Source organism: Leptodactylus fuscus, chromosome 9 (assembly GCF_031893055.1).
Source record: "Leptodactylus fuscus isolate aLepFus1 chromosome 9, aLepFus1.hap2, whole genome shotgun sequence".
Classification (NCBI taxonomy): domain Eukaryota; kingdom Metazoa; phylum Chordata; class Amphibia; order Anura; family Leptodactylidae; genus Leptodactylus; species Leptodactylus fuscus.
Window position 1 is genome coordinate 2,116,945 of NC_134273.1, and position 12,500 is coordinate 2,129,444.

Sequence of the window (12,500 nt, forward strand, 5' to 3'; positions counted from 1 at the left end):
TCCTGGCTCTCTGTGGGGGGAGTCTCGGCCGCCATGTCACAAGCTCCTGCACAGTCCGGGGTCTCTGCCCATCTCCATGGGGACGCTGCGGCCCTTCCTACTGCCCTGCGGGGCCTCATTAACAACCCAGAGCTGAGGTAAGTGTCAGTGCCGGGGTAGGCGGTATAGGAGGCGGCCTCTTACCCGTACAGTGGGGGCAGCTGCGGCCTGACACCTGATGGGGGCGCTACATTCCACTACACTCGGGGTAATGGCCGCTGCCACTGTCCTGACCCTAGAAGCCCAGGCTGATGTGGAGTTCCCCTTAAATGCTGTCAGACAACACAATATTAGAACTATAAAGGGGAGTATGGAGGAGAGGAGAGGGGAGAACGGAGAAGAGGGAAGGAGAGGAGAGGGGAGAGGAGGGGAGAAGGGAGGAGAAAGGACAGGAGGAGAGAAGAGAGGAGAAGGGACAGGAGAGAGGGGAGAGGAGAGGAGGGGAGGGGAGGAGAAGGGACAGGAGGGGAGAGGGGAGGGGAGGACAGGAGAGGAGAGGGGAGAACGGAGAAGAGGGAAGGAGAGGGGAGAGGAGGGGAGAAGGGAGGAGAAAGGACAGGAGGAGAGAAGAGAGGAGAAGGGACAGGAGAGAGGGGAGAGGAGAGGACAGGAGGGGAGGGGAGGAGAAGGGACAGGAGGGGAGAGGGGAGGGGAGGACAGGAGAGGAGAGAGGGGAGGGGAGGAGAGGGGAGAGGAGAGGGTTACACTCATTCCGGCATCTTCTCATCATCAATCTCTTCCCCCTGAGGCGGTGACAGTGCAGCACTGCAGGGGTTATAAGACCGGTGACAGCGGGGACCTTCCTCTTCTGGGGTGACCAGCATGCCGATCATGGTGACCCAGCTTTCCTAGATTCCTGAGTGCAGTGATGTACAGCAATGCGTCCCCTGTCACCCCCTCACCGGATGGCAGATGTACCATTCCGCAATATTAGTGGTTACCCAGATGTCACTGTACTGCTGGGGACCCTGAGCACTCCTCTCCTGAAATCCTCTGTAATGCTGGGGACCCTGAGCACGCCTCTCCTGAAATACTCTGTACTGCTGGGGACCCTGAGCACTCCTCTCCTGAAATCCTCTGTACTGCTGGGGACCCTGAGCACTCCTCTCCTGAAATCCTCTGTACTGCTGGGGACCCTGAGCACTCCTCTCCTGAAATCCTCTGTACTGCTGGGGACCCTGAGCACTCCTCTCCTGAAATCCTCTGTACTGCTGGGGACCCTGAGCACTCCTCTCCTGAAATCCTCTGTACTGCTGGGGACCCTGAGCACTCCTCTCCTGAAATCCTCTGTACTGCTGGGGACCCTGAGCACTCCTCTCCTGAAATCCTCTGTAATGCTGGGGACCCTGAGCACGCCTCTCCTGAAATACTCTGTACTGCTGGGGACCCTGAGCACTCCTCTCCTGAAATCCTCTGTACTGCTGGGGACCCTGAGCACTCCTCTCCTGAAATCCTCTGTACTGCTGGGGACCCTGAGCACTCCTCTCCTGAAATCCTCTGTACTGCTGGGGACCCTGAGCACTCCTCTCCTGAAATCCTCTGTACTGCTGGGGACCCTGAGCACTCCTCTCCTGAAATCCTCTGTACTGCTGGGGACCCTGAGCACTCCTCTCCTGAAATCCTCTGTACTGCTGGGGACCCTGAGCACTCCTCTCCTGAAATCCTCTGTACTGCTGGGGACCCTGAGCACTCCTCTCCTGAAATCCTCTGTACTGCTGGGGACCCTGAGCACTCCTCTCCTGAAATCCTCTGTACTGCTGGGGACCCTGAGCACTCCTCTCCTGAAATCCTCTGTACTGCTGGGGACCCTGAGCACTCCTCTCCTGAAATCCTCTGTACTGCTGGGGACCCTGAGCACTCCTCTCCTGAAATCCTCTGTACTGCTGGGGACCCTGAGCACTCCTCTCCTGAAATCCTCTGTACTGCTGGGGACCCTGAGCACGTCTCTCCTGAAATCCTCTGTACTGCTGGGGACCCTGAGCACTCCTCTCCTGAAATCCTCTGTACTGCTGGGGACCCTGAGCACTCCTCTCCTGAAATCCTCTGTACTGCTGGGGCCCCTGAGCACACCTCTCCTGAAATCCTCTGTACTGCTGGGGACCCTGAGCACGCCTCTCCTGAAATCCTCTGTACTGCTGGGGACCCTGAGCACTCCTCTCCTGAAATACTCTGTACTGCTGGGGACCCTGAGCACGCCTCTCCTGAAATCCTCTGTACTGCTGGGGACCCTGAGCACGCCTCTCCTGAAATCCTCTGTACTGCTGGGGACCCTGAGCACGTCTCTCCTGAAATCCTCTGTACTGCTGGGGACCCTGAGCACGCCTCTCCTGAAATCCTCTGTACTGCTGGGGCCCCCTGAGCACGCCTCTCCTGAAATCCTCTGTACTGCTGGGGACCCTGAGCACTCCTCTCCTGAAATCCTCTGTACTGCTGGGGACCCTGAGCACTCCTCTCCTGAAATCCTCTGTACTGCTGGGGACCCTGAGCACTCCTCTCCTGAAATACTCTGTACTGCTGGGGACCCTGAGCACGCCTCTCCTGAAATCCTCTGTACTGCTGGGGACCCTGAGCACTCCTCTCCTGAAATCCTCTGTACTGCTGGGGACCCTGAGCACGCCTCTCCTGAAATCCTCTGTACTGCTGGGGACCCTGAGCACGTCTCTCCTGAAATCCTCTGTACTGCTGGGGACCCTGAGCACGCCTCTCCTGAAATCCTCTGTACTGCTGGGGACCCTGAGCACTCCTCTCCTGAAATCCTCTGTACTGCTGGGGACCCTGAGCACTCCTCTCCTGAAATCCTCTGTACTGCTGGGGACCCTGAGCACGCCTCTCCTGAAATCCTCTGTACTGCTGGGGACCCTGAGCACTCCTCTCCTGAAATCCTCTGTACTGCTGGGGCCCCTGAGCACTCCTCTCCTGAAATCCTCTGTACTGCTGGGGACCCTGAGCACTCCTCTCCTGAAATCCTCTGTACTGCTGGGGACCCTGAGCACTCCTCTCCTGAAATCCTCTGTACTGCTGGGGACCCTGAGCACTCCTCTCCTGAAATCCTCTGTACTGCTGGGGACCCTGAGCACTCCTCTCCTGAAATACTCTGTACTGCTGGGGACCCTGAGCACTCCTCTCCTGAAATCCTCTGTACTGCTGGGGACCCTGAGCACTCCTCTCCTGAAATCCTCTGTACTGCTGGGGACCCTGAGCACTCCTCTCCTGAAATCCTCTGTACTGCTGGGGACCCTGAGCACGCCTCTCCTGAAATACTCTGTACTGCTGAGGACCCTGAGCACTCCTCTCCTGAAATCCTCTGTACTGCTGGGGACCCTGAGCACTCCTCTCCTGAAATCCTCTGTACTGCTGGGGACCCTGAGCACTCCTCTCCTGAAATCCTCTGTACTGCTGGGGACCCTGAGCACTCCTCTCCTGAAATCCTCTGTACTGCTGGGGCCCCTGAGCACTCCTCTCCTGAAATCCTCTGTACTGCTGGGGACCCTGAGCACGTCTCTCCTGAAATCCTCTGTACTGCTGGGGACCCTGAGCACGTCTCTCCTGAAATCCTCTGTACTGCTGGGGACCCTGAGCACGCCTCTCCTGAAATCCTCTGTACTGCTGGGGCCCCTGAGCACGCCTCTCCTGAAATCCTCTGTACTGCTGGGGACCCTGAGCACTCCTCTCCTGAAATCCTCTGTACTGCTGGGGACCCTGAGCACTCCTCTCCTGAAATCCTCTGTACTGCTGGGGACCCTGAGCACTCCTCTCCTGAAATACTCTGTACTGCTGGGGACCCTGAGCACGCCTCTCCTGAAATCCTCTGTACTGCTGGGGACCCTGAGCACTCCTCTCCTGAAATCCTCTGTACTGCTGGGGACCCTGAGCACGCCTCTCCTGAAATCCTCTGTACTGCTGGGGACCCTGAGCACTCCTCTCCTGAAATCCTCTGTACTGCTGGGGACCCTGAGCACTCCTCTCCTGAAATCCTCTGTACTGCTGGGGACCCTGAGCACTCCTCTCCTGAAATACTCTGTACTGCTGGGGACCCTGAGCACTCCTCTCCTGAAATACTCTGTACTGCTGGGGACCCTGAGCATGTCTCTCCTGAAATCCTCTGTACTGCTGGGGACCCTGAGCACTCCTCTCCTGAAATCCTCTGTACTGCTGGGGACCCTGAGCACTCCTCTCCTGAAATCCTCTGTACTGCTGGGGACCCTGAGCACTCCTCTCCTGAAATCCTCTGTACTGCTGGGGACCCTGAGCACTCCTCTCCTGAAATCCTCTGTACTGCTGGGGACCCTGAGCACTCCTCTCCTGAAATCCTCTGTACTGCTGGGGACCCTGAGCACTCCTCTCCTGAAATCCTCTGTACTGCTGGGGACCCTGAGCACTCCTCTCCTGAAATCCTCTGTACTGCTGGGGACCCTGAGCACTCCTCTCCTGAAATCCTCTGTACTGCTGGGGACCCTGAGCACTCCTCTCCTGAAATCCTCTGTACTGCTGGGGACACTATGTGACTCTCTCCATGGTGTACAGCCGGGTGTCACACAGCGCAGGCGCCACATACTGCACCAGGTGTGAACTGTGCAAACCCCTTCTGTCCTGATTATACCGTACATAGTAACCAGTCACCTAGCTCAGCACAGTATCTCATGCCAGGCTTAGATACAGCCTTGTGTTTTGCAGTGACGTCTCCTTCGTGGTGGGCCGGCGGCGGCAGGTTGTCCACGCTCATCGCTGTATCCTGATGTGTCGCTGTAAGGTCTTCCACAGAATGTTCCGCCATCAGACCCCCCAGGAGGTGACCGTCCCCTTTGTCCTGGCAGACGTGGAGCCTGAGGTCTTCCTGGCAGTCATAGAGTTTCTCTACACCAACAGTGTGACGCTGGACAGTCAGATAGTGAGTATCCGGGGGTGTCAGGGGTGTAGGGCTTGTCACAAGGTGTCAGTATAGACAAATACAGCATCACACCGCTACACTGTAACAAACCCTCAGCTCTGTACGTTCAGGTTTTCTGCCTCCAGATGCAGCCGACAGTGTTACAATTCACTGACAGAAAGCAAAAGTCCTAAAAATGGTGAAAAAACTGGGAAAACTTCTGTCCGGTGACATCAGGCGGAAACCATGACCTTTGACTTCCCAATAATCCTATTAAACATGGCTGGATCATCCTAACACTGGTGTCCTGGGCCGGTGACCCCTGAGGCCATGTGCCGCCCCCTACAGACCACACACTTGTATCGCTTCTTATACCCCGAGATGTCAGTCATGACTGTAGTTCTGTTATTCTATTTATGAACAACCTGAATGAAAACCTTCCCAGACCAAGTATGAAGCCAAGGAGGCAGGAACCCTCACAGCGAAACATCAGAAGTGGCGGGACAGACAGGGGGCGCTCTCTGCAGCCACGCCGCCATATTCTGTAATATTCTACAACTTGTGCATTTAGTCATAAGCAGTGGAGGAGAATATGACCTGATAACTGGGGAGGGCGCCATAACCCAGTACTGAGCAGTCATCGCTTATCACATACCCTGTTTCCCCGAAAATAAGTCATCCCCCAAAAGTAAGACATAGCAGAGATTTTGTTGAATTGCCTAATATAAGGCACCCCCCGAAAGTAAGACATCCCCCAATAATACGGTAATAATCTTTCTGCGCAAAGATTGTATAAAGAAAAACATTGCAGCCGGCTGAACACTGTGCGCAATGTTCTGTGTGCACAGATATGCCGGCTGCTGACACCGCTGCAATACGTTGTATCTACTGTTAGAGCACCGCACACAGCGTTCAGCCGGCTGCAATGTTTTTCTTTATACAATCTTTGCGCAATCTTAGCACATAAGACATCCCCTGAAAATAAGACATAGCATGTCTTTAGGACCAAAATTTAATATAAGACACTGTCTTATTTTCGGGGAAACAGGGTACTAACTAACCCTTTGTCTCCCATAGGCATTGGAAGTCCTTACCGCCGCCGTGGAGTACGGACTGACAGACCTGCGAAAGGTAACAGCGGGGATTGTGCCGAATGTATGTACACAGTGACCGCACCAGCAGAATAGTGAGTGCAGCTCTGAAGTATAATACAGGATAAGTAATGTAATGTATGTACACAGTGACTGCACCAGCAGAATAGTGAGCGCAGCTCTGGAGTATATAATACAGGATAAGTAATGTAATGTATGTACACAGTGACTGCACCAGCAGAATAGTGAGCGCAGCTCTGGAGTATAATACAGGATAAGTAATGTAAGTACACAGTGACGGCACCAGCAGAATAGTGAGCGCAGCTCTGGAGTATAATACAGGATAAGTAATGTAATGTATGTACACAGTGACTACACCAGCAGAATAGTGAGCGCAGCTCTGGAGTATAATACAGGATAAGTAATGTAATGTATGTACACAGTGACTGCACCAGCAGAATAGTGAGTGCAGCTCTGAAGTATAATACAGGATAAGTAATGTAATGTATGTACACAGTGACTGCACCAGCAGAATAGTGAGCGCAGCTCTGGAGTATAATACAGGATAAGTAATGTAATGTATGTACACAGTGACTGTACCAGCAGAATAGTGAGCGCAGCTCTGGAGTATAATACAGGATAAGTAATGTAATGTATGTACACAGTGACTGTACCAGCAGAATAGTGAGTGCAGCTCTGGAGTATAATACAGGATAAGTAATGTAATGTATGTACACAGTGACTGCACCAGCAGAATAGTGAGCGCAGCTCTGGAGTATAATACAGGATAAGTAATGTAATGTATGTGCACAGTGACTGCACCAGCAGAATAGTGAGCGCAGCTCTGGAGTATAATACAGGATAAGTAATGTAATGTATGTGCACAGTGACTGCACCAGCAGAATAGTGAGTGCAGCTCTGGAGTATAATACAGGATAAGTAATGTAATGTATGTGCACAGTGACTGCACCAGCAGAATAGTGAGCGCAGCTCTGGAGTATAATACAGGATAAGTAATGTAATGTATGTACACAGTGACTGCACCAGCAGAATAGTGAGCGCAGCTCTGGGGTATAATACTGGAGAAGTAATGTAATGTATGTACACAGTGACTGCACCAGCAGAATAGTGAGCGCAGCTCTGGAGTATAATACAGGATAAGTAATGTAATGTATGTGCACAGTGACTGCACCAGCAGAATAGTGAGCGCAGCTCTGGAGTATAATACAGGATAAGTAATGTAATGTATGTACACAGTGACTGTACCAGCAGAATAGTGAGCGCAGCTCTGGAGTATAATACAGGATAAGTAATGTAATGTATGTACACAGTGACTGCACCAGCAGAATAGTGAGTGCAGCTCTGGAGTATAATACAGGATAAGTAATGTAATGTATGTACACAGTGACTGCACCAGCAGAATAGTGAGTGCAGCTCTGGAGTATAATACAGGATAAGTAATGTAATGTATGTGCACAGTGACTGCACCAGCAGAATAGTGAGCGCAGCTCTGGAGTATAATACAGGATAAGTAATGTAATGTATGTACACAGTGACTGTACCAGCAGAATAGTGAGTGCAGCTCTGGAGTATAATACAGGATAAGTAATGTAATGTATGTGCACAGTGACTGCACCAGCAGAATAGTGAGCGCAGCTCTGGAGTATAATACAGGATAAGTAATGTAATGTATGTACACAGTAACTGTACCAGCAGAATAGTGAGCGCAGCTCTGGAGTATAATACAGGATAAGTAATGTAATGTATGTACACAGTAACTGTACCAGCAGAATAGTGAGCGCAGCTCTGGAGTATAATACAGGATAAGTAATGTAATGTATGTACACAGTGACTGTACCAGCAGAATAGTGAGCGCAGCTCTGGAGTATAATACAGGATAAAGCTCAGGATCAGTAATGTACTGTATATATACAGTGAATAAGTGAACACTTTTCGCTTGTATCGGAGTGTAATATCTGCAGACGTGACAGCGTTGGAATCTCCTGTGATGATATTTATGTTTTCTCTTTGTCTCTTGATCCTATTAATAGTCCAACAGGAAATGACAGACATCAGGGACGGGCGTTGCGCCAAACTATACACACAGCTTCTGCCTTGTCACCTCCTGTCGTTACTATATTCATCCATCACTTATCTGTTATATGGTTGTCTCTGTGTATAGTGTGTATACAGTGTGTGGTGTGTCCTATATATCATCGCCTTCCTCTTCCCACACTGCTGTGTATATAGACACTGTGTATGGGGGTAGATTTATTAAAAGCAAAAGTGTTTGTCATCCATAGCAACCAATCACAGCGCAGCTTTCATTGTTGTGGAGCAAATTACAAAGTGAAAGCTGTGCTGTGATTGGTTGCTATGGCTGTGTTTGGTTGCTATAGGTCGGTGGAGCGGTTTTGCTTTAGACCATCATAATACATCCCCCCCACCATGTGACCGCTGATCTGATCCACACAAATCCGCCATGATATTACTGTAATATTGTGGGGAGGTGGGCTCATGTCATGTCCCAGATTGGGGGGGTCTCCACCATTACTGCTTGGGAATTATGTGAAGTCTCCTTGATGAGAAGCAGATTCCTCCTCCGACGGCGCAAACTGAGCCAGAAATGTCACATTCGCCTCGTGCGCCAAACTCATCCAACAGTGAGAAGAGTGTGAGGAGCCGAACTGGTGACTGATGAGTCCTCCGAGCGCCCACCATGACATCATGGGAGTTGTAATCCCAACGCCGGATGTCTCCACGAGGTCAGCACAAGAACAGGAAGGCTTTGAAGTAAAATTACATCAAGAAAGGATGAGGGGTCGGGGGTCTCCATCTCGTGAGATCATCACATCCTCTCCCTCCAGCTGCTTGTCATTACCCAGCAAGATCCATTGTCCTGACACAGCGCTCTGTATAACTTCCTGCATATACAAATGTTCACAGCCAAGACCCCCCCCCCCCCCATGTGAATAGACATAATAGTGATCCCTGACATGGCTGATAACAGATAGTAATAGATTGTATTCCCCTGTCCTACAGTCGGCCTCTCCTCTCCTGACGTGACTGATAACAGATAGTAATAGATTGTATTCCCCTGTCCTACAGTCGGCCTCTCCTCTCCTGACATGGCTGATAACAGATAGTAATAGATTGTATTCCCCTGTCCTACAGTCGGCCTCTCCTCTCCTGACATGGCTGATAACAGATAGTAATAGATTGTATTCCCCTGTCCTACAGTCGGCCTCTCCCCTCCTAACATGGCTGATAACAGATAGTAATAGATTGTATTCCCCAGTCCTACAGTCGGCCTCTCCCCTCCTAACATGGCTGATAACAGATAGTAATAGATTGTATTCCCCAGTCCTACAGTCGGCCTCTCCCCTCCTAACATGGCTGATAACAGATAGTAATAGATTGTATTCCCCTGTCCTACAGTCGGCCTCTCCCCTCCTAACATGGCTGATAACAGATAGTAATAGATTGTATTCCCCAGTCCTACAGTCGGCCTCTCCCCTCCTAACATGGCTGATAACAGATAGTAATAGATTGTATTCCCCAGTCCTACAGTCGGCCTCTCCTCTCCTGACATGGCTGATAACAGATAGTAATAGATTGTATTCCCCTGTCCTACAGTCGGCCTCTCCTCTCCTGACATGGCTGATAACAGATAGTAATAGATTGTATTCCCCTGCCCTACAGTCGGCCTCTCCTGACGTGACTGATAACAGATAGTAATAGATTGTATTCCCCTGTCCTACAGTCGGCCTCTCCTCTCCTGACGTGACTGATAACAGATAGTAATAGATTGTATTCCCCTGTCCTACAGTCGGCCTCTCCTCTCCTGACGTGACTGATAACAGATAGTAATAGATTGTATTCCCCTGTCCTACAGTCGGCCTCTCCTCTCCTGACATGGCTGATAACAGATAGTAATAGATTGTATTCCCCTGTCCTACAGTCGGCCTCTCCCCTCCTAACATGGCTGATAACAGATAGTAATAGATTGTATTCCCCAGTCCTACAGTCGGCCTCTCCTCTCCTGACATGGCTGATAACAGATAGTAATAGATTGTATTCTCCTGTCCTACAGTCGGCCTCTCCTGACATGGCTGATAACAGATAGTAATAGATTGTATTCCCCTGTCCTACAGTCGGCCTCTCCTCTCCTGACATGGCTGATAACAGATAGTAATAGATTATATTCCCCTGTCCTACAGTCGGCCTCTCCCCTCCTAACATGGCTGATAACAGATAGTAATAGATTGTATTCCCCAGTCCTACAGTCGGCCTCTCCTCTCCTGACATGGCTGATAACAGATAGTAATAGATTGTATTCCCCTGTCCTACAGTCGGCCTCTCCTGACATGGCTGATAACAGATAGTAATAGATTGTATTCCCCTGTCCTACAGTCGGCCTCTCCTCTCCTGTCATGGCTGATAACAGATAGTAATAGATTGTATTCCCCTGTCCTACAGTCGGCCTCTCCTCTCCTGACATGGCTGATAACAGATAGTAATAGATTGTATTCCCCTGTCCTACAGTCGGCCTCTCCTCTCCTGACATGGCTGATAACAGATAGTAATAGATTGTATTCTCCTGTCCTACAGTCGGCCTCTCCTCTCCTGACATGGCTGATAACAGATAGTAATAGATTGTATTCTCCTGTCCTACAGTCGGCCTCTCCTCTCCTGACATGGCTGATAACAGATAGTAATAGATTGTATTCCCCTGTCCTACAGTCGGCCTCTCCTGACATGGCTGATAACAGATAGTAATAGATTGTATTCCCCTGTCCTACAGTCGGCCTCTCCTCTCCTGACATGGCTGATAACAGATAGTAATAGATTGTATTCTCCTGTCCTACAGTCGGCCTCTCCTCTCCTGACATGGCTGATAACAGATAGTAATAGATTGTATTCCCCTGTCCTACAGTCGGCCTCTCCTCTCCTGACATGGCTGATAACAGATAGTAATAGATTGTATTCCCCTGTCCTACAGTCGGCCTCTCCTCTCCTGACATGGCTGATAACAGATAGTAATAGATTGTATGCCCCTGTCCTACAGTCGGCCTCTCCCCTCCTGACATGGCTGATAACAGATAGTAATAGATTGTATTCTCCTGTCCTACAGTCGGCCTCTCCTCTCCTGACATGGCTGATAACAGATAGTAATAGATTGTATTCCCCTGTCCTACAGTCGGCCTCTCCTGACATGGCTGATAACAGATAGTAATAGATTGTATTCCCCTGTCCTACAGTCGGCCTCTCCTCCCTGACATGGCTGATAACAGATAGTAATAAATTGTATTCCCCTGTCCTACAGTCGGCCTCTCCTCTCCTGACATGGCTGATAACAGATAGTAATAGATTGTATTCTCCTGCCCTACAGTCGGCCTCTCCTCTCCTGACATGGCTGATAACAGATAGTAATAGATTGTATTCCCCTGTCCTACAGTCGGCCTCTCCTCTCCTGACATGGCTGATACCAGATAGTAATAGATTGTATTCCCCTGTCGTACAGTCGGCCTCTCCTCTCCTGACATGGCTGATAACAGATAGTAATAGATTGTATTCCCCTGTCCTACAGTCGGCCTCTCCTCTCCTGACATGGCTGATAACAGATAGTAATAGATTGTATTCCCCTGTCCTACAGTCGGCCTCTCCCCTCCTGACATGGCTGATAACAGATAGTAATAGATTGTATTCCCCTGTCCTACAGTCGGCCTCTCCTCTCCTGACATGGCTGATAACAGATAGTAATAGATTGTATTCCCCTGTCCTACAGTCGGCCTCTCCCCTCCTGACATGGCTGATAACAGATAGTAATAGATTGTATTCTCCTGTCCTACAGTCGGCCTCTCCTCTCCTGACATGGCTGATAACAGATAGTAATAGATTGTATTCCCCTGTCCTACAGTCGGCCTCTCCTCTCCTGACATGGCTGATAACAGATAGTAATAGATTGTATTCTCCTGTCCTACAGTCGGCCTCTCCTCTCCTGACATGGCTGATAACAGATAGTAATAGATTGTATTCTCCTGTCCTACAGTCGGCCTCTCCTGACATGGCTGATAACAGATAGTAATAGATTGTATTCCCCTGTCCTACAGTCGGCCTCTCCTCTCCTGACATGGCTGATAACAGATAGTAATAGATTGTATTCTCCTGTCCTACAGTCGGCCTCTCCTCTCCTGACATGGCTGATAACAGATAGTAATAGATTGTATTCTCCTGTCCTACAGTCGGCCTCTCCTCTCCTGACATGGCTGATAACAGATAGTAATAGATTGTATTCCGCTGTCCTACAGTCGGCCTCTCCTCTCCTGACATGGCTGATAACAGATAGTAATAGATTGTATTCTCCTGTCCTACAGTCGGCCTCTCCTCTCCTGACATGGCTGATAACAGGTAGTAATAGATTGTATTCCGCTTTCCTACAGTCGGCCTCTCCTCTCCTGACATGGCTGATAACAGATAGTAATAGATTGTATTCCCCTGTC

At 50.2% G+C, this 12,500-nt stretch overlaps 1 protein-coding gene across 1 annotated transcript in view; it reads left to right on the forward strand.

Annotated features, from left to right (window-relative positions):
* Positions 1-33: 33 nt before the first annotated feature.
* Positions 34-12,500, forward strand: part of BTBD19 (BTB domain containing 19) — a 36,944-nt gene continuing 24,477 nt past the window's right edge. Inside the window, exons 1-3 of the mRNA XM_075287960.1 lie at positions 34-137; positions 4,714-4,927; positions 5,984-6,037. Coding sequence (XP_075144061.1) covers positions 34-137; positions 4,714-4,927; positions 5,984-6,037 — 372 coding nt within the window. The remainder of the gene's footprint in view (positions 138-4,713; positions 4,928-5,983; positions 6,038-12,500) is intronic.